The 22,335-nt window shown below is 42.0% G+C and overlaps 1 protein-coding gene across 2 annotated transcripts in view; it reads left to right on the forward strand.

The window, feature by feature from the left end:
• Positions 1–22,176, forward strand: part of LOC110985224 (gamma-aminobutyric acid type B receptor subunit 1-like) — a 47,353-nt gene extending 25,177 nt beyond the window's left edge. For both annotated transcript variants that reach the window (XM_022246088.2, XM_087144254.1), the window contains exons 3-19: positions 1,677–1,838; positions 2,819–2,989; positions 3,645–3,746; positions 7,097–7,162; positions 8,617–8,814; positions 11,172–11,307; positions 12,576–12,670; positions 13,924–13,987; positions 15,521–15,601; positions 16,128–16,278; positions 16,936–17,068; positions 17,766–17,873; positions 18,496–18,615; positions 19,650–19,782; positions 20,160–20,368; positions 20,685–20,843; positions 21,244–22,176. In XM_022246088.2, coding sequence (XP_022101780.2) covers positions 1,677–1,838; positions 2,819–2,989; positions 3,645–3,746; positions 7,097–7,162; positions 8,617–8,814; positions 11,172–11,307; positions 12,576–12,670; positions 13,924–13,987; positions 15,521–15,601; positions 16,128–16,278; positions 16,936–17,068; positions 17,766–17,873; positions 18,496–18,615; positions 19,650–19,782; positions 20,160–20,368; positions 20,685–20,843; positions 21,244–21,309 — 2,154 coding nt within the window. In that variant the 3' untranslated portion in view covers positions 21,310–22,176. The remainder of the gene's footprint in view (positions 1–1,676; positions 1,839–2,818; positions 2,990–3,644; positions 3,747–7,096; positions 7,163–8,616; positions 8,815–11,171; positions 11,308–12,575; positions 12,671–13,923; positions 13,988–15,520; positions 15,602–16,127; positions 16,279–16,935; positions 17,069–17,765; positions 17,874–18,495; positions 18,616–19,649; positions 19,783–20,159; positions 20,369–20,684; positions 20,844–21,243) is intronic.
• Positions 22,177–22,335: the final 159 nt, after the last annotated feature.

The following is a 22,335-nucleotide window of genomic DNA, read 5'->3' on the forward strand; positions in this document are numbered from 1 at the left end:
ATTTCATTCAAAAACTAACAAAGACTGATTAGCAGCGAATATGTTTTTAGCCGAAACCGTCGTCCCCGATGAATTCATGACAAATATTGTCTAGGGCGAAATCCCCTGCTCAAATAGACGGGATGTATTACAAAGCTAATTTACTTCGAGGGACACCAACATCTGCACTTTGCTGGCGCCCGCCAACACCGTAAACAATCGTGGACGAGGTCTGACCGTGTCTGCAGGCAATTGTTTGAGGTTGTTAGAAACCAGTATATGAGATCTTTTTTTCTCATCATTTGAATTGAACGTTATATTTGATTATATCTGACAGATAGTGTTTTTTCTTTTACTTTTGCCGAACCAATGGCATGACCGTGTTTATGGCCTTGAGTGGTTTGAGGATATTGTAGTAGATTGCGGCGACTGTTCTGTACCATATTGGCAGTCATCGACGATCCGTTTCGCACACAGAGCGAAAGAAGCCAAGGGCAAATTGTCAGATCATTTTAGCCGGAAAACAATTACCAGCCACAATGGGATTGACGCTTGCCAGGAAGTGTTCGTCCAACCCGGAATCTGCGAGAACGTATCCATAAGCCCGGTCACTCTCGCCAATTAACGACCGTTGAATCTGCGCTCCAAAAGCAGATCAAAAAGAAGGGAAAAGGCCGGAGAAATTTCCCTTGGGCACTTTGACTCTACTTAAATTATAAGCACCTTTCTAAAATCCATTTACGCACGGAGAGGTCAGTTAGGAATTCTAGTTTTGCACGGAAGGTTGAAATACTCTCGGCGATTTCTATTTCGACGAACAGGCTTAATCGGCTTTTGAGAAATGACCTAACTTGACCTTCAGGTAGTTAACCAGTAAAGACACTTTCTGATTTGACTTAAATTAAAGGGACCATGTAGTAGAAATGTTTTACCAAAATCCTTGAAATTGTACCTTTGTGTTTCAATCAACCTTATCCTTATATTTTGATTTCCTAGTTTTTATCTGTATTTGGAGGCCTTCAAGTGTTTATGCCAGTGTGAATTTGCATATTCATAAGCAAAACTGTGATGTAATCCTAAGCACTGAACCTCAATGTTACATACTGATTTTTGCAGAAAAAATGCTAGATTTTTTATACTTGGCCGTTGCAGATTTTTGTTTCTAATTCCTTTGGCAATTTATTGCTTTATGAGCATATGGCAATGAACCAGTGAGCAACCTTTTCTCAGAAGTTGTTTAAAAGCAACTTTTGGGTTCAATATTTGAACATGAAAACATGCAAACTGGAAAGTGTTCATCACACTGTAAACCACACCTCTCTGGAAATGCTGAATTAACTTTGAATGTTCGAATGCACTTTACAGTTCACGTAACCCCAACAAATTAAACAGTTTTTTTTCATACACTGGAGAGTTTAAACGTGAACAAAAAGGGAATCTAATAAAACTTCATTGCAGTGATCCTTTAATTGAAGTTTTGCAGCTAAATATAATAAAATAATACAAGAGCTAGAATGCTCCTCGTATGCAGAATATAAGTAATCAATTTTCTCAAACTAGCTGATTATAAATACCTATTTTTACGTCTGGTGAAAGCAGAAACATTATTTCTGGACGTGACAAACCTGGTTACTGTGCAATAAATATAATTCATTGGAGTTATCCTCTCTTTTTTCCCATTATTCTTCACATAAAAGCCCAACGAACCTGCCAAGCCCAGCTCTGGTAACGCCGACTACATCATCTACAGCAATTTCTACGATGGCCCCGATAGGCCCATGCCCTTCCTCCTGGGCAGTTTCTACTCCGAGGAATGCGCCGTTCTGTGCCGAGCAGTCGCCCGGTTCAATGTAATCCAGGTAGGCATTTTGTCGAAATAGCGTTTGACTATATTTCCGAGATCGTCTGTGTTTTATACTGGCTAAAGGGAGGAATTCCTTCCGGCTGGGAAATTATAAAGGGTCGTCAGATCACGAGCTAGGATTTGAATGACAAATTCTTGGGAGCGTATGGTTCTGAAACAACAGCCATTGATCAAGAAAAGCCTGCAAGAGATTTTATTTCATTTTATTTTAAATGGCTACAAACAGGCTATCTGGAACTATTTTGAACAGTTTTGCTATTCATCGGTGAAAACAGCGAACCCTTTTTATCTTTGTCTTTGGTGGAAGACATAGTGATTGTAGGTTGACGTTTTGTGCTGCTGTACCACACTTACAATTTTTACCCATTATCTACATTTCAGTACTGGTCATTTTGACTTGGTTGCCAATGTTTTACTGATCGAGTCGTAATTCAAGTCCGATTTTTTTATTTTATGATCACAGTTTTGCAAATCCACGCTTCGCTTTTCATTATAAATTATTATCATGAATATAAGTTATTATTATGCATTAGAAATCTTATATTACCTATAATACTGAGCTAGCTTTATTTGGTAATAAGATTTCAACGGGAGAAACAGAGCCGAATCATAATGGTGGCGTTTCATTATAGGAAGAAGCGAAAGTGAATGCTCCAAAAATTGATATATGCTGAAAATTTAGTGTCTGCAAATGGACTCAAATTGGATTCCGAGTCACCGGATGAATAATTGTGCGCAACCTTGCAAGGTTTTCCGGTTGTCTCTCCTCAGCTCCAAACAGTCTTTTATTTCTATTCAGGAGTGCACAAAAAATTAAACTCACTTGAAATCAAGTGTCTCTCCATAGGAAGCGCCAAATGCGGTAGATTGCGAGCTAAGTTTTCAAACAGCAAAACCGACTGTATATGCAACTGCGCGTGGGACCCTCGACCTCGAGTGAGAATTATTTTGAATTCGTTCTGCGCCGTTCCACAGATCAGCTATGGCGCAGTGTCGCCAAGTTTATCCGACCGCACGGAGTGCCCAACCTTCTACCGCACCGTGCAGTCGGCCACCCAGCAGAACGTCCCTCGCCTTCGCCTGCTCCTCAAATATAACTGGGACCGGGTGGCTATCATTCGATACAGCAATGTCGTTTTCACTTCGGTAAGATTCTCTAGAAAATCCGGTGTAGATTTTTCTATTCACATCGGCTGCCACTAATTATAGATCCTCTTAGAGCAGGCATCTCCATGAAACATTTTTGTTATTAAAAAGTGACGATAAATATCGATTTGCAATAGGTATTTCAGAAAAGATCCAAACAGATTCTCACCATAACCCGTAACACCCTTTTCGTGAGATCGACGGTAAAATACATCATTAAAGAGAGGGGGGTAACTCCAACATACAAAAAGCCTATGAAAAGTTGTTTGCGGCGATCTCCTTCCCTGGGGGTCGGTGCTGACATCTCTTCTCGAAATCGCGTGCATATCTTAAAGCTTGACAAAAAGGTGTGACTATTCTTTTCTCTGGAAATCCAGCATTCTCTATGGTTGATAGCATATCGTTTACACATGATAAAACCGTGAAGTAAAGTAGGTCAGTGTGTTGAAATGTCATTAGTATGACCGTTTCGAGTTGGATTCTGATCCTGAATAGCAAACAAGCAAGCACGGATGTAGGGTTTCATGTTCAAAAGAGGGTTGCAACATTATCGTGGGGTTGTCGCCTACAGCAGACTTTTAATCAGGGTGTTTCATTTCATAAATGCTGGTTACCTTTGACAGCTAACAAGAACCTCAAACTGATTGTTTTCCAGGTTATGGAATCTTTGCGTGACTTACTCCGTGTGAACAATATCAGCATTGTGGCCAACGAAATGTTCGAGGACACCCCGAGCAATCACATTGCATATCTTAAGGTAGTTACTGATCACTTATCATGCATTAAGGACACGCGAACAAAAAAAATCCCGACTGGAGATATTTGTGGTGATATTCTCTTTAGTGTAGAGGTCATGCCTTCGGCCCAAAAGGTTTCTGGCCAGCGCGCCCATCGCCGTAGACCTGCGCGTCGGCCAAATAAAATAGTTTTTATTTGGTATAGAACGATGCCAAACTGCCAAAATGCCAAACTTGCTTCATCGACCGGAATCCTGCTACTTCATGCATGATTTTGACGTGTTTTGATAGGGTATGGTTGAGTAATATGTACAGTAAAGGAGTCCCACTAGTTCCCCACACTTTTAGTCGGGCACTCTTTTTAAGATGACGCCATTTCTGTATAATACATTTACATCTGAGAACCAGACAAACGGGGTGGTCTTATGTCCTGTGTACATTCATGTGCAAGCTGAAAATGCTTATAAACAGTTAAAAGCGCGGGGGCCCGTCTATAAATCTTTGGTTACGTGGGCATGCATTCACGATGGACATCGCGCGTTATACGTACATCATTTCTAGAAAAAAAGTGAGGGCAAAAGAAAAGCGCGTCGCCGCACCACTTCTGATTGGAGGAATGGGCTATGAAAACAATCCCTGCACACTTTTTCGAAGTGAGAAAGATTAAAGTGGATTGTGAGGAATTTTTAGACTCCCCATCAACCAAAATGAATTCATTAACAAGCAGCGAGGCATACCAATTTTTTTTTAAAAACCATAAGTCTCAGCTTTTTTGATATAAGGTCCTGCAGACGTATATCTATTTCATGGATATCGCCCCCTAGTGTCACGTCCCACACGATCCCCCATCCCCAATTTTCAGCACAAACTTACGATATTTGAGACCCGTGTAAGGTTTTGTTGAAACTTTCAACATAACAAAATCGTCTGTCAGGTCGATATCGAAAATTACAACAGGTCGTTGTTTAGGTAGGGGGGTCAAGAACCAAATTTCCGGAGAGGGGCAAACTTGTTTTGGGGACCAAACAATTTGAAATTTTTCTAGGTAATCTTTTATGGCCTTTCTGAGGGGAGAGAGTGCGTTTTGTGGTTTTTACATGCTTTTTGACGGAAAAAATGGACTCCCAAATCGGCTTTCTCTTATTATCCTTTTTCTTTGCATTGCATCCTTTGGGGACGTCGCCTTATATCCAACCGTCTTTTTATATTGAGTGGTAAAGGCTTTCTCAAAGTGCAAATTGACGCCATAACTGTAGTCTCGGCTCGATTATGAAAGAGCCATAATGTGTGGATGCAAAGTCCATTGAGCCTTAGAGACAGTTATCGCCAGACGGGCGTCATCTGTTACCTACGGCTAAGTGCATTAAAATAGTCCAGAGAATCTACTGATCCTGCTCTGTTGTCAGAATTTCCCATTTGAATTTTTGTATGTGCGAAATGGTTTGCGGCTGTAGAGGGTTAACAAACCTCCAACAGGTCCATGAAAAGTATGGAGTTATTTTCTTCGGGTTTATAAGTCCGGCGATTTGACTGTCATCGATAGAATCGACTCCAAAGCGGGAATCTCTGTCCTCATCAGGACGGACTGTATTTTGTAGCCTTTTGATACAAGACATTATTACCGCTTATTTCCTGGGCGTGCGTTCTTTATTACGCTCCGGTGCTCGGATTGCTATCCACGAATACTGCACGTGCCTATTGCATGGGATCTGCTAGCAACGTGGCTAAATCCGATTCCCCAGAGACACACCTATTGTTGCTTCCCGTAGTCAAAGGATTTGGATGCAGCCGTGGTCTGGGCGTAATTAGCCTTTTGCGAGTTGAAGTTGAATAAAATCGTGTATCGTAAATTCTTTAAATTCACGCCGAACATAACAATTTGAATTCTCCATACTAAAGACACTTTTGCCGTACCTCGAGATTCGGGAAAGATTATTCTTGGTTACATAGGAGACGCCTTGCATTATACACTTTTCAGGGATTAGAGGGGCACAAAGGAACCAGTCCATTCCAGAGAAGGTGGTCGCTATGCTAAAGCTTGCCCCGAATCACGAGATAACCATCAGTGTCTTTAGTGTGAGGAAGTCAAATTTGTATGTTTGTGTGATATCAGATAGCTCAGTGTACCAGATTTTATTCAAATTTAACTTACAAAAGGATTATTATATAATTTATCCAAATAATTGAATTTATAAGTCCAAGAATCCTGAATTATTTGTTCAAGAAGTGACGAGAGCCTCCGTACGCTGCGAAACAGACATTGAGAGATAATCGCATTTCGAAAACTAAAATCTCTCTTTCAAAACACGCTTTCGCCTTCATTGTAACGGAATTTTGAAATTTCACTTCGTGATACGAACGTGATAAATTATTACTACAAACCCACCATTCCAAGACGAGGCTGAAGTAAGTGACTTTGTTGTTTGATAAGGACACTCCACAGCATTAATTCTCATTCTTCGAGGCGATTCAAAGCAAGGAAGCTGTTACAGTTACTGGCAATGAAAGCTGTGGAATTAACGTCGTTCGTGCGTATATGGGTTTCATATCATGGCCCTGGGGGGACACAGCCAATCGTCAAAATTGACGCCAATATTCACGAACAATTCACGACTCGCTCTCTGGTCGAGAATAGTGCCGTCAATATTCGCGACTGAATGAAGAGCGAGTCGTGAATGTTGGTCGCAAATATTGACCGCAATATTCGCGACCAGAGAGCAAGTCGTGAATTTGGTCTTGATTATTGACGGCAATATTAACCATTGGCGATGCCCCTCCAGGGCCACCATAGTATCGTTTTGAGGATCATAGCTCATAATTCTTCAGGTTGAGCCTGGGTTTGCATTGATGGGTGGCATATTACCGTGACTCACGTTCGTAATATTTTTCAACCTCGTTTGCGCGTATGCCCAGGTTTGCTTGCATCCCGAATGATTGCTATCCCTCTGGCCCTCCGAAAGAGGTGACTATTTGTCACTTTGTGAAAACACAGAAAGACGGGCACTTGGCTTTTCGTCAAAATGTTCGCTCAGAATTGTTAAGAAAGTAACCAATTTGCTTCTAAATGTTGTCAAATTGTCCCTTAATTCAAATGTGATGGAATGACCAGAAACACTCAAAATCTAGACAAGAATCTAATCTAAACAAGTTTAAAGAACAGCGAACTTTTTTACATAATTCATTTCCCATCCTTCCAGAAGCGTGTTGAAATCTGTAAAATGCAGTCGCATCCCTTGAAGAGGCCTTAATGTTTATGGGTGGAAAGTTCGTGGGGGCCCCCCAAAGGGTTTCGGATTCTATATCTGCTTTGGTCGTATTTTGGGCATTTCAATGTTGTTGACTTGTGGTTGTGTTTTGTGCTTATTTTCAGGAGCGGGATGCACGCATCATCATCGGTCTGTTCTGGGACGAGCAAGGAAGGCAGGTCTTCTGCGAGGTAAGGTCAGCTGGTATGCTGATGGGCAGAAAGATATTTCGAATTAAGCCAGCCGGTGCAATCTGAGAAAATTGCCTCCTGCCCTTCTGGCGGGCACGGGACGCCTTATAAGGACACGCTACTGATTATTTCATGCTAGGAAAACAAGGACGAACAGCCGGAGCCCCACAGGACTCGACACGACATGAAGCAGAGATGCGACTCCGTTATATTCATCTCGATACCAAAGCAACCACACTTCCTAATTATAACGAACAGCTAGAGCCTTATAGGACTCGACATGTCAAAAGAAGAGATTTGATTCCGTTATTTGTAACTAAATACATAGCTCATTAGGACGGGTAAGACTCTTTTTTGGCCTTCGAGAGCGATTCCGCCAGGATCGAAACCCTTACGGCCTTCTAATTCTTTTTTCCGACGAAAATAAGCTACGCAATCTTCCATACTTCCATTTCAAGTAATAATTTCAGTTTTTTAACAGATGGCATAATTATATTGATGGAGCATCCCAAACAAATAAATGTTTTTAATTTCCTTCAGTGTTGAGACAGCACCATTGTGTTTATGAAGGCAAAAATCACTCGGCAAGTACTATTCAACATGACTGTCACTCGTACGGTGAACTCGTTACATCGACTGACCGTATGGTATCATGAATGGGAGTGAAATAACTGCCTGCCATTACAAAATAGTAAACGTTATGGCACGTATGAAAAACGATACTAAATATCATGGTAAGGTTGGTAGTTACCTCGCCACTTGAATAACATTTGGTAGCTACCAAATGATTCCTTAGAATGAAAACCCTCTGCACTCATCCTCTTTATCCCCATTATTGGTAGGCCTATATTTTGGTATATTTACGGCTGCTTCACAGAAGCACTTGAAGTTAGAGTTGGTAGCCTATATAACTAGGCTCAGACGGTTGAGTTTCAATCCTGCAGCTGAGTTGGAAATGTTGTGTCCTCAGGCACGCTACCCTACATTTTAAAAAATCTTATCCTGCACCTAGAGGCATTCATAGGTGCCGGCATATGTGCTTGGTATAACCTACATTGGGCCAGAAATTACTCACTGGGACCACATTTCTAGTCTACTTCGAGGGGCAGATTCCGATCCATTTTTTATAAGGTACATAAGTTTCAAGTTACAAGTTTCAAGAGATCATAAGGTACCAAACCTTACAGGGGGTAGCACAAAAATTTGAAAATAGCTTTCATGTCATTTTGATTGGTTCTGCGAGGAATGAAGCTACATTTTGGGGGCTTTTTAAGCGCCTTTTGAAGGGAGTAAAATGTAAGTAAGTGACCCTCAGATCGCCTTGCTCTGGTCGTTTCCTAATTGGGAGAGGGAACATGGTCTCCATTCGCCCCCGCCCCAGGTCCACCCTTGTCTGCGTCATAGCCAGACTGTGATTTCTTTTCTTGGGACTATTTTTTTTCGAATTTCTGCAGGCCTACAAGCAAGGTCTGTACGGCGCCCGCTACGTTTGGATCCTGAGGGGCATCGGGTACTTCGCTCCGGACTGGGCAATCCGGCCAGACCCCGCGATATCGTGCACCCCGGAGGAAATGACTCTGGCCACGGAGGGTGTTGTTATCACCAACTGGCACTTCTTACCAGCGACTCAAGACACGGCACTTACAGGCAGGGTAGGCACTACGATATGCTCTGCCTTTCTTCCCTTTAATAAAAGAATGCTTATTTTCCGTAAACGATGCTTCTCACAATGTAAGCTGTGTTTAAAGGCAGTTATTTCGGAGGTGAAATGCCCAGTCCAGTGAAGATGGCTAACACTGTCTGAGGTCCGGTTACTCTTTCATAAACATTGTGTAAATTTTTTGTGATGATAACATTCATGTCGAAGCAAAACAACACTTAACATCAAATGCAAAACTTTGGAAATTAATGTTCAGCTCTCCAATGGCGGCGCTAAATCCAACACAATGTATAATGCAAACAAGAATATTGAAAAAATACTGGTGTTAGATTTACAATTCTTTTTTCAGATTTGAACTTTCAAATGTAAAAAGTAAACAATTTGATACGAACCGCACTGTAAGGGATTTCCAAATCATTATTGCAGAAATTTTAACCAGCTGAAAATTTCTTTTATGTACCAATGAGGATTTTACTCTTTCCTCTTACCCCCCTGGTTTACCTGTTTTTACATCAGTTGTTGTAAAATAAACCCCTTTTTGGTTGTGTAAAACGTCAGCAAGGAACTGGTAGCAGACAGTAGTGGCGTTACGGTGGTGAATCTTTAACAGGGGGGGGGCACTTGAGGGCACTCGTTCTAGGAGGGGAGTACTCAGCAGGCGTGGTCACAGTTAAAACACTGACCAAGGCGCGCTTTAACCAGATTTTTTCCCCATGTCTCTCATTTCTGAGTGGGAAGGGAAACAGAGGGGCGTGGGCCTGGGGGGGGGATGTCCATGTCCTGCCAACCTACTTCAAAGTCGGTCTCTCTCTCCCTCTATCTCTCTCTCCCAGAGTGTCGAAAATTAAATGTACCTCCGGTTCAGCGTGATTTTTAGTGGAAGCAAAACAAGAAACAAATCCAGTTTCTCATCCTCAAGTGCTCTTCCTTCATTGTATGGCGGATGGGTAGTTAATTTTTTTTCACTTTAATCACACATAAATCGCAAAAAATACAAGCTTAATCCTGGTTACATAATGTGAAAACTCCTTTGGATACAAAATAATATCGGCAAAGGTGTAACAATAATCTATCCTCCGTCTGAAAAGAGGGCCACCTCCTCCTCTTTAAACCACTACGAGAAGCTGACTTTTACTCGGGCCTTAATCTGTCAGTCATAATTATCATTCTCCCAAGGAAATTCAATCGAATTTGACTTGATAAAACGTGAGCACCGCATGTCTATGCGTTGAGAAGGCAGCAATGTCATCATTCGGGGAAGGGGTGGGAAAAGGCGTCAGGAAGGCATCCCAGAATGTTTTCTCTAGAAATTAATTCTTATAATGCTCTGAAATGGCAAATATATGCATTTCTTGAAACTCACTCTGTCCAATGCTCACCTTCTCCATTTTGTCTCGTGCTCATCTTTGTTCATTTTGTGTGGTGGGTAAACCACTGTAACTGTTTTCCCGCAGCCAAAAAAGAAACACCTGCTCGTTTATAATTGAGTGGCCTTCTGGCGTTGGGCGAAGTAACATCCATTTAAAAGAAAGTCAGCAACGAACGCTTCAAGTGCTTTTAGCTTTTAGACTTATGTTGTATGAAATGACACTGATGGTTTTTGACTTAAATCAACGAGATTTCATAATTGCAGATATACGGGTGTGCATTAACCACCTACTTGACTTTAACCGCTTACGACGTGGGAGGAGAGAAGCGACATTTTTACGGCTTAATGTCAAGAATATCATCGTTGATCGAGCTGTGTAAAATTCAGATTGCTGCTGACATGCGATCAGTGGTTTTTGACTATTTGATATTTCAAAAGTTGTCGACATTTCAGGAGCCACAGATAGCAAGGTGAAAAGGTAGTCTTTCCCTCGGGATGGCATTATGATGCCGGTGAGGAGAGGTGGGATGTGAGATTTCAATCGCACGAGAACGCGCTCGTCCTTGGTTGAAGCTTAATGTTCCCCGAGAACACACGTGCGGCCTCGTCACTTGTTTCCTAGGTTGGCTAATTTGGCAGTTCGCACGGCCTGAAGCCCCTGAAGTCAGCTTGTCACAAAGCGATGATTTGGTGTCCTTCAGCGAAACACTTCATCATGATTGCTTCTTTCATTGACAACAATTCAAGGAAAGCGTTAATCTGCTGAATCAATGTGAAACACAGCACAGTGTTTGTGTTATTTTGTGGTTTCCAATCACTTTCTGTCAACCATTTTAAAATCTTTTTTGTTTAATCGCAGTCTCTATAGCAATTGTACAAAAGTCACAATATCCTATTCATGTATCGTGATGTATATACTTCTGTCTTTTTTTATTGTGTTATTATGACGTCAATCTGACTGACGAATTCTTTTCCTTTAGACGCCCTCCAACTTTTTGGCTACCTATAACGAGTACGCCGGTGAATTCTCTTTTGGCGACGCTGGATCGACGGCGTATGATGCAGTGCTCACGGCAGCTGTGGTCTTCAACAAGTCCATTGAGCGCTTGCAACTTGGTAAACACTTTAGGCTTAGGTTATTCCGTTGGTATCCATGTAAAAGTGCTTGGGCAGTACAGATTGAAAAAGAGACTACTATAAGAACGGCTCAATATCTCTGCTAAGCACGAACAAATGCCTCAAAAGGGTTACCAGCCGAAACCTCATCAAACATGTAATGTTGCACTTGGTACTTGGGTATTGAGGAACATACAGTTTGCTGTTACAGAGCAATCCTGTCTGTTAGCTGCACCTTTAATTTTGGCCGACCACGTCAGTGTGACGTCAATACGTCTTGAGTTGTTGTGCACGCTGGTTCATTTTGGATCGCCCCATAGAGTTGGCTTTTCATTATTACATCCGATTCGAAGGATTGCCTACACTTCTTTTATTCAAGTTATTATTTGTCTCATAACACCTTCGTAGATAGAAATAAGCTTCGCTGAAGCCTGATGAATTTTTAATAGTCCATGCTGACAGTGCAAGGATTGAAAATAGAGACCGCTTAGAATTGAAAGGCGCTCCGCTGTCATTTTGCGAATGTGCATTTTGTGAATCGTATAACATGTTTTTCCACTTTGAAATTATGAGCTCCAAGCTGGCAACAGAGGCTCCTTTGCACTGCTTCACAAACAACTGTGAAAAGCACGCGTTACGGGCCGTCGCTACCAGCAACTGGGGCGTACTAGCTCCAGCGGCCCCTAAACCAGAACCATGTTTGTGATGTCAAGGCAATAACCAGGAACATGTTGAGGGTAATCCACAAAAACGACAATGTTAATGAACGTCATTTTTACTCATGTTTCTCGCCAGTGCTGCTCTCTCTTTTCACGTTTGTTTCGGAAAAAAAAGTAGGCCTATCTCGTTGATTCGCTGTATGTAACAACAAATTTTGAAAAGTATAATTCACTCATTTTGAGTGAGTGAGTGAGTGAGTTATCTGTTTATTTGCCACTTTTTTGAACAGGCGTTGCCAATTTTTGGTTCTCATTTTTTCGAACCAATGACGTCACAGAGTCATAACCGAGTCGTGAAAAAGCTTAATCAATGACCAAAGCTGAAACAAGTTTATGATACGGGTCTCCAAACCCGCCCCTGAACACTCCTAACCAACACATGGCTCGTTTCAATCGATGAGGGGGTGCTTCTGCTCAAGGCGGACTGCACAAGCAGTATCAATTATTGATTTGCGCCTCATCGTGCAGTTTTAAAGACCAAGGCTTTGCCGAATTTTAGTATTGAAGGGATTCAAACCAAGATAATCCTTCCATTCCTCTTTCCCCCAGTTAACAAAACGCTGGAGGACTTCACCTATGACGACGAAGAAATGCTTCAGATCTTCATGGAGGTGATAGACGACTTGTATTTTGTTGGTGTGTCGGTAAGCCCTCCATCGTAAATTGTTTATAAATCTTGTGTTCTTTTTTACGGGCCAGCCATTTTATTAACATGTTTTTGTTTCTAGCAAACTGATAGGGAGAAATATTATAATTTCTGTGCGAGGTATACTCACTTTCAATATCTTCGAAAGTGCGCCTCCTCATTAACTTTTAAAGAGCAGGGAGTGCAATCCGCCTCAACTTTTTTATCCAATATCGCTGCTGTACATTTTTCCAGAAACTTAGCCTTTAAGAGTTTTTTAGAGTAACTCATTGTGGTCATTTTGACACCAATTTTGTGAAAATTGAACATACCTTTCTTGCACAGCGCCCACTTTTCCGAGAAAAAACTAAAAATATATGCAAACAGGCTGGCACGCGTGTGGCTTTCAATTTCAGGACCTGGTGTAATTTTAAGGAAAGTCTTAAGAAAATTTCCTCAATTAAAGACTTATGACATGTAAATTTACATCCAAGTTTCAACAAACTCGTAGAGCCGAGTCCTTGGGGCGGAATCTGCCCCTCCCCCTGGCTGTGAAATGGGCCAAAATAACCCGGCTTTTTGAGGGTTAAAGCCCCCACTGTAACCGTTTGCGAATACACTTGTAAAAAAATAATGGAAAAATGGATGGCTCTTTTACCGTGAGCTTTCTTTGAATAGTTAATTCCCTAGCAGCCGACTGAATCTCTCAGGGGGAATAATTACAGAAGTCGGGCAGGGAACTGAAGACCCAGTGGAACTGGCTTGGATGGGAAATCGAACCGCGGCATAGCACAGCTGCACTGTCCTGGCTTGCAGGAGCGGTGGCGTACATTTCTGCAGGGAACTAGGGGTAGGGATTGTTTGGGAGGGGAAATTACCTGCCCAACCATGGGAATTAAAAGGCTGTAATACACCTGTTGTACACTTTTGCAGATCCTTACATCAAACAGGTATTTATTTATTTTTTTGTCCCTTGTTAGTGCTATGGAGTACATTTTGACCGGTAGGAAGTCCGAAAAATTTCTTCACAATCCGCCTTTGTTCTCACGACGAAAAAAACGGGGGGTGACTCAATAGCCTACTCCTCCTGGTCAAAATGGGGGATATGTACCCCATCCCAGGGATTTATGACTACGATCTCAGAAATTTTGAGCAGTGAGCTCGAGTTTGATGAGATTTCCAAATCAGTCTTACTGTGGCTGTTTAAGGTTTGACTTGAGGGCCCCCCCCCTCGGGGAGACTTAAATTCTGTGTTCTCTCAATTTCACGCAGGGGCCGGTAAGCTTCTTGACGGACGGAGACCGAGTGGGGCAGTTCAAGATAGAGCAGATCAGAGGTATCGTGCTCACACAAAAATCCGTTGATTTATTTTTTTATGGCGGTATCAAGCTACGGCTTGATAATGTACACGATTCTGCATGCAGAGAGTAGCCGTACAGCAAGTATCACACAGACTCGTCTGTAATTTCAAACTACATCCAAGTTATCAAATAGACAGATACCCTCTAGTAAATTAGTATTGCTGAATGTCTGAGAACATGAGCCATAGAATTATAGAAAGACTCAAGAGACTTTCCTGGATTAAAGTGAAGCCCGCTTAACTCCTTACAGTACAAATCTCAACCACAATGAGGGATCAGTGATCAACAAGTCGTCTACCCCATCAATCACATTTGGCGCTATGATCTATTCAGGAATAGAGCATCTTACTCTCCCAGAATCAAATTCCTGCTACATTACACTGGGAGTTCACTGGAGAAGAATCTTTCGTGTCTTTGAAAGCACACCCGTTTGTCTCATCTACCATTCTTCGTGTTTTTTTAGAGTTGGGGTTAAGGTTATCCAACACAAAATGAAGAAGAAGAGTTGAGGAAAGTAATTTTCTTGACTACATGAAGACAAAGCAATGTCCACACTCGGGATTTGCAACCCGAACGTGTACTTGAAGGGATGGTAGGCCCTTGCTGCATTATGGGGACGTTTTCAACACGGCCGTTTCCCAGTAGTGCGCCCCCACAGTTTGCAACGCGTTGGCCAATTACCAAGCGCGAAATTGTCGGCAAAATGCCCGTTTGGAAAGGGTCAACAGATTTCGCGCGTTGTGATTGGCCAACGCGTTGCAAACTCTTGGTAGCGCACTGTTGTGAATCGCCCGTATTGTTGGGCAAAATTTGACCGAGATAAGAGCTCATTTCTTTGTTCCCACAGCGTTTCAGCTGGTCTCCACAAAATCGGTTGGATGACAAGTGTATGTCTCCGAGTGTGAAGCCTTTAGTTTAATGCATTATGATATAATTTCGATACCTGTAGTCGGTTACTGTTCCGATGACGGGAGTCAGCAGGGTTTTTTCCAGGAGGGGCTCGTAGTTGTCTCCAGAGAGGGGGCGGGGAAGAGCTGAACATTAGCACACAAACCGTCAAGGGTGGAGGGGGACCAGTAGGGGGCATTTCACGAAAAGTGGCGCTTCCACCTCCTCCGTTTATTTATCTCTGACCCATTTTTTGTTCCCTTTCCCCCTGCTTTATTTTTCCAGTTTTTCATGCCAGGGACAGAGTGCCCCACCCACATCCCCATATTGTAACGATCGTTCGCCCATGAGTCCTGGAATGCCACAAACCATAAGACTTGTACTAATGGAAAGGTTCTTCGCGTTTTGCTGCATTAACTTATCACTGTCTGCGCTGTGGAGTATCTTTGAAGAGGAAGCCAATCTTTAGTAAAAAAGAAAAAGTGATTGCTTTTGTATTTTTCAAGGCAGAACATTCATAGTAGTCGCTAAGTCCGTTTAGAAACAACAAATGCTAGTGTTCGTGGCTGACGGGTTTTCTTCAAAATGTAATTATGTTTCTTCGGGTTTTCTTGAAACAGGTGGCACTGCAGGAACTGTGGGATATTTCCTGTCCCATGAAGACCGATTTGAATGGATCGATGAGGGAATCTATTTCCTCAGTAAGCACTGTGTTTCCATTAATTATTTGTTTTCGTTTGTAAGTTCTCTTCTTCCATACCGGTACGTTGCTACAGTGACCTATTTCGACTTTTTATCTAGACACAATCGTGCAGAGCGTCAGTGGTCACAAGTGAAGAACACAAAAATAAAACTAGTTTTAAAGGATTTTTGCATGCCTTAACTGGAAGCATGTTAATACATAGTTACGCCATAGCTGTTCAGTACTCTACTGCAAAGTATCGACCCGAATGACTCATAAAGCAAGGGCTGTTTGCATTACATTAAGCAAAGGTGTACATTATATGAAACTGTCAGACTGAACAAAAGTTGTCACAGCACAAGCCAGCATGGGGGCCAATTATGCTTAACACGTTTCACTGATTAAGCTCAAGAACTCCATGCAGGTTTGACGACTATACGCAAAGCGAAACTTGGAGAATTTCAGAACATCCGTCGCAACAATGCCGTCTTGAATATTCAGTGTTTGTATGCAACAATAATGGTTGATCCACTGTGCTCCTGTAGACGGTGAACCACCACATGACGAGATTCGAAGGGGGGACAGACTGGTGACCATCTCTACCTCTGGATTTGTCGCCATTTGCTCGCTGTGTGGTCTGGGCATCGCACTGGCTTGCGGGCTACTTGTTTTTAACGTTGTCATGCGAAAACAAAGGTTTGTCCTTGTTGAATTTTACCCTTAATGCGCAGAACGTGAATTTGATTTCACAAGTTGCATGTAACTTCGTATACATATCAATAAAAATGGGTTACAGTTCTCGGCTGAACAAAAAAATCAATATAGATAGGCTTAGGCCCTCAATGGGGTTTGAACCTGCAACTTTGCGGATACTGTCCATTAAGGTCGCACGTCCATACCTCATTCACCCAATAGGTCCTTGACCTCTGTGTCAACCTCCCACAGTCATTTTGTGGTCAGTCATCTTTGATACGGCCAAGCCTTTATCAGGTACGGATCGGGGGGGGGGGTAAGTGGTCGACCCCCCAGACAACAACATGGGGAAAATCATTTGAAAAGATAATTCAAGTAAAAGAAATTTAAGTGTTACATATAGGAGACAATAGTGTAGCTAGAAAGCATTACTCCCGATTTAAGAGAAATTGAAAGGAAAACTCCCGCCCTCACCCCCAAAAATAATTCCTGTATCCGCCCCTGCTTGTACTAAATTACACTTCCCATTTTGAATCCATGGATGTGCGTGCAAACGCTTAAGTTTGTTTTTCTGTCTGCCTGTTACTGAGGAGAGTATCAAGTCATTATTCTTCTATTGTGGGCTGTCATTTTGATGCATTATTAATACTTACTTTCCAGAATCATCAAGCTTTCCAGTCCCAACATCAACAATTTAATCATCATGGGAAGCCTCATGACGTACATCTCCGTTATCCTAAATGGCCTAGACCGGGACAAAGTTGGCGCTGAGAACATGGACCACGTGTGCAGGGTGAGTTCTCGGCTTTGAGTTGTGATTATCATGCATGGAAATCATGTATGAAACGCTTTTCGGGTCGCTCTACCCGTAAGAAAACCGCTTGAAGCATTGGAAGCCGTAGCTAAGTTTGTTTGAAAATAAATCCACAAAATAATGCTGCCCTCAACGGCTGCTATTCGTCTGCCTCGATTCGGTAGCACCTAACATTCCATCAACATAGAGGCATTCATAAAAGTCCACAGTAGCTAGTTTTACTTGGAAATAAATCCACCGTAGATGAAATAATGCTGCCCTCAGCAGTTGTTATTCGTCAGCCTCGATTCGGTAGCATCTAACATCCAATAAACATAGAGCCATTCATCAGTGTGTCGATGATGTTTCAGTTTGTTAGTTAAGTCCACTACACTAAGTTCCTGGCCTTTCCCTTTGCACAAATTGTGGTCACAGTTTTGGTTAGCGCCTGCGGATTTATACCTGTGAAATTTCAGTCGTGAATACTTCGCAACCAGTAGTGTGGAAAGTTATTAATCAAAAAGGTACTATATAGGGGGACTCCAAGTGACAGAGATCTTTACTAATTTTTGCCTGCTGTCTTCCACATTAAGCCTGGTGATATCACTGACATTTCGTGTAAACTGTGGACTCCAAATGGTGCCAAGTTCGCCGGACTAACTTGATGTTTCTGTGGCCCTGTCGAATTTTCCTACAGGCCCAACTGTGGATGCTCGCCTTAGGTTTTACGCTCAGCTTCGGCTCCATGTTCTCAAAGACGTGGCGTGTCCACAGCATATTCATGAACAAGAAACTCGAGAAGAAGGTAGTTCCTTTGTGCTCCAAAACCATCCACGACCCTACTTCAAGTTGGGAAAAAAACGGGAGAAGTTATGTTTACAGCAGCTTTGTGATGCTGCCGAAAGCATTTCCCAAAAGGGATGCTGGGGCGGCCAAGAAAAACTTTGTTTGTTTGTAATCATACTGTTTTTGATATCACGAAGGTTTTCGCTGCTGGATTTGGTGAGAGACCACCAATGTTTCAGCTTAGCTTAGCTTAGCTTAGCTTAGCTTATACCAACCAAAATGCCAATGGACAATAACAAAGAACATTGCCGTAATGAGATAAGGGAGACCCGCAAAAAGCAAAGCTTTTTGAGAGCAGGCCCCCTTAATATCGATGACTATTCATGGAAAACCAAAAACTATGAAACTGACAAAACAGACAAATGTGGCTTCCGGAGGTCACATTTATGTCACTTTTGCATTAGCAAGAGTTATGAACCGACCTTTCAACTCTTGCTGTATTTTGTCGTAGCCCATTATGTTGAAACACGGCCTAGGATTTGTAATTTTCTGTTCAACATAAAACGGACCAGAAGTCGGCGTATCCTAAAACAATAAGACGTGCACTGATATTTCCCTTCTTCTTGTGCATATGTGGACAGGCTGTGAAGGACTACCAGCTAGTGACAATGGTGGGTGTCTTCATCACTCTTGAGAGTTTGTACCTTGGTGTGTGGGAGATCAGACCTTTGGTAGCTGTCTTAAATGCTTATGAGGCCCAGGTAAGAACCTAACGCCCTGTAGGAAACGGCATCAGTAGCATCTCATTTCGTTCGCTTCTTTTTGTGAAGACTAAACCGCATATTGGAGGTAGTGACAAAAGGCCACCGGTTAAACTTGACCCGTGAAATCACGTTCGTTAGGGTGAAGACTTTGCAACCTAAGATCACGCCTACGTACACGTTATGGCATTGGAACCGTTGGAGCCGGAAGTGACGCAAAGTTGGCGTATTAGCCAATTGGAGTTCGTAATCAGTAGAGTGCTTGTGTACCAGTAGTCTCTAACGAACCGAATGGCGGCTCATCGGCGCTCGTTGACAGGGTGGTGAGGCAGGCGAAATTCAGAAAAAGGGTGGACTATAATATGCGCAAATCAGATGTTCGGCAGGTTCGAGCGACGACACTTTGACCAACACCATCAGAATAATTGATGTCTACGTGTTTTAGTTGACCATTTGGGACCAGTTCTTGGGGCATAGTCGCAACGCTGGAAAAGCAGATCTCATTTATCAATACGGATGGGACCGGATGAGAAGTGATGTCTATCCCAGTCAGAGACGCTCTCTCTTATAGATTGGTTTTACGAATGAACTTTGGGTGCTTTCGAAGAAAAACACACAGGTTTATTCGAGGATGTGTCACCGTATGATTTATGTCTACGTGGAGACTGTAGTGGAGCTTTGGGAGGGTAGAAATAAAAGAAAGAAATTAAAACTGTTTAGACCGGATATTTACCCAAACAATGGGTTGGGTCAAGTTTTACCCAAAAAAAGCTGTCGTTGACAGTGGACGACAAAATAGTTGCAACCAACGCCAAAAAGGACGAAATTTTACAACATAGGGCCTAGTTCGATAATAATGGACGATCGAGGGTACCTAAAATTTGCCCTCAGGTCTAGAAATTATCCTTTGCATTCGAAATGCCACTCTGTCTTAATCACAGGTAAAATAATATTTTTTTTTATTTAGACCATATATCCGTGCATTATCATATGGCTTTCGTAATTATGGTTCACGTCTTTCACATGCCTCATAGGCGACAGTCGAGAAAGATTTAATGCTGATACCCGTGGTCCAGCGATGCACTCGGCATGGAGTAACCGATATCAGTTGGCTGGCTGGTATCTACATCTTCAACGGCGTCCAGCTCGTCTTTGGACTTTTTCTGGGTAGAAATGGAATTTTGTTTTCGTTCAGAGTTGGCTGGAAAACCTTGTTAGACTGAAGCCCGTTGTAAACATCATTGTTAGAACCAGTTGGTTGAACAACTGATTGGTCATGGTTAACATAATTTTTATCAGTCCCTGCTTGAGTCCCTGGGTTTTCCCCAAAATATTAATCTGGGGTATTAATCCCGACTCTTCTTCGCCGTCAATATCATTCTGTAATCGGCGCTAAATGCACTGTTGGATGATCCGATATAAATAAATAAAATATCAACTCCACTAACAAAGAGCATCTTTTTTCAAATTCGTGCACTCGTCATGGTTCGTATAATATGTAACGAGGTCTTGCCACAACTTTGAACACCCGTATATGGCTGCAGCTTATGAGACAAGAAACGTGACCATTCCGGCGCTGAATGACTCCAAAAACATCGGCATGTCCGTGTACAACGTTTTCATCTTGTCCTGCGTGGGCGCCATCTTCAGCCTGCTGATGGACCCGCTGAAGACCGAGACCATTTTCCTTGTGACGTCACTCTGCGTCCTGGTCAGCACCACGACCACTCTGCTCATTATTTTCACGCCCAAGGTATAGAATCCCCCACCAACTTGTAGTAGGCGTCCTATTCTAGCGAGATTCCACTCAAAGGCTGTTCAGAAACAATATCCAACAGCAATGAACCTAAATCCACAACCAGGATGTTGATTTTCAAGATGTTGATAATAAAAGGTTTAAGCTGTAACCGTAACCTTTAGAATTTGATAGTCTTTGATAACTTTCAAACACTAAAAGGCGAAAAAAGAAACACTTTCTGGCTATGATTATGACTCTGTTGACGGTAATGGTTGTTGTGGTTTAAAAGACAACCCTTGCTGACACTCCCATATGTATCACTTTAAAACAGATTATCGATGTCATCAGACACCCAGGTGGCTCCAAAGTGACGACCATGCCGAGCGTGACCCAGCAGTCTTTGTGCGGGCCAGGGCCGTCCACTGCCAAGACAATTTCCTCGCCGCCTGCGCCAAAGGGAAACGGCACGGCTACAGCCTACCCCAGTCTAGTGAGTCACCGCTGATCGTGCTTGTCACGGCTCTGTTTTGTGAGGAGTATATATTTACTGATACGGCAAGGTCACGTTTGTTGACTTTATACAAACTAGAAAAATTATCTGCAGTGACCTTTGCCTCTTTTTTACCTTTGTCTTTGGGCATTTTCTAACTTTAATGGTGCTTTCACAACACACACATATGGAAGTCGCTATCTTGGCCTATCAACTGTAAACATTAGAACTGCAAACTTACCCAGGTCTATTTTGTGAGATATGAAAAAGATGTTGGATTTTTAAGACATTCTAAATTTTCTGTACTGTAAGCACTGTACTGTAGGCCTAAGTTAGTTTTTTACACAGATTTTTTCTGATGTCTTACATTGACAAGTCTTTTGTTAAATTATCCATTCAGAACTATAACCCGACAGGTTATTTGGATCGACACAAGAAGATGTCTTGGGACAAAGTTGTACAGTAGCTAGTGTGGTTTACTCGGCTGGCTCGATCTGCGGCTCTCTGCCTGATTGTCAGATCTCATATGGATTTTATACATTTACCTGACATTCCATTTTTCATCCATCATACCAGTTTCCTTGCCTTATTAGGTACTGGCTACTAGTCTTTGAATATTAATACAGCGTGAATGAATATGTTTGGTTCATTTGGATTTGAGGGTAGCGCTAGTCAAATTATTGAATACTGGCTTTTCCTTACAAAGGATTAAAGCAACGTTTGAAAAAAAGCTGATATTTTAAATGTTGGAACAATAACAGTTCGTGTGTGCTATTTTCTAAACTTGTATCGCTGCTTAAATATTATTCACTGAGTTATTTTTTTCGCGTAGCTAAGGATATAAATACTGCTTAATATTAATTGTAGTTTTATATAACTGGAAAATAAAGTTCACTGTACGTTGGTTTCTTTGTGAACTAATTGCATGGAATTGTGTTAGCATGTACTTTGACAACTCTTTGAGATTATGTTAAAACATATTTCTAGTTCTATTTTCGCTGTTTGTGAATAGAGTACTAGCTTTATGAGCAGCTTCATCTGATTGATGGATCCTTGATACAGAGTTGTAATGACTCCAGTCAATAAATCGACTCGAGTCCAACTTGAGTCACAATTTCGGCGACCCGACTCGGGTATCGACGGGTAAATTACTCGATTGGAGTCAAGTCGATGACTCGACTCTAATATTTCATGGAGACTCGACTTGAGTACAAGCTTATCAGCCTCGAGTCTCAAAAAATTAAAAGCAAGATTTTTGTTGGATATATACCTGTCATCTTAATTTATTTTCAGTTGGCTATGTCTAAATGAAAATAAAAATACCCAAAAATGACTTTCATGTAGTTGTGTTTTTATTGTACATGTATTTCGTTCACACATTTGTGACTCCAATCGACTCAAGCTTAGTACTTGACTCGACTTGAATCGACTACACAAAGTGACTCGAGTTGACTTTTTGACCTAATGACTCGACTCGAGTCACAACGTTAAA

This window comes from Acanthaster planci, linkage group LG12 (assembly GCF_054643075.1).
Source record: "Acanthaster planci isolate LZ-2023a linkage group LG12, COTS_SCS, whole genome shotgun sequence".
In the NCBI taxonomy this organism is placed as follows: domain Eukaryota; kingdom Metazoa; phylum Echinodermata; class Asteroidea; order Valvatida; family Acanthasteridae; genus Acanthaster; species Acanthaster planci.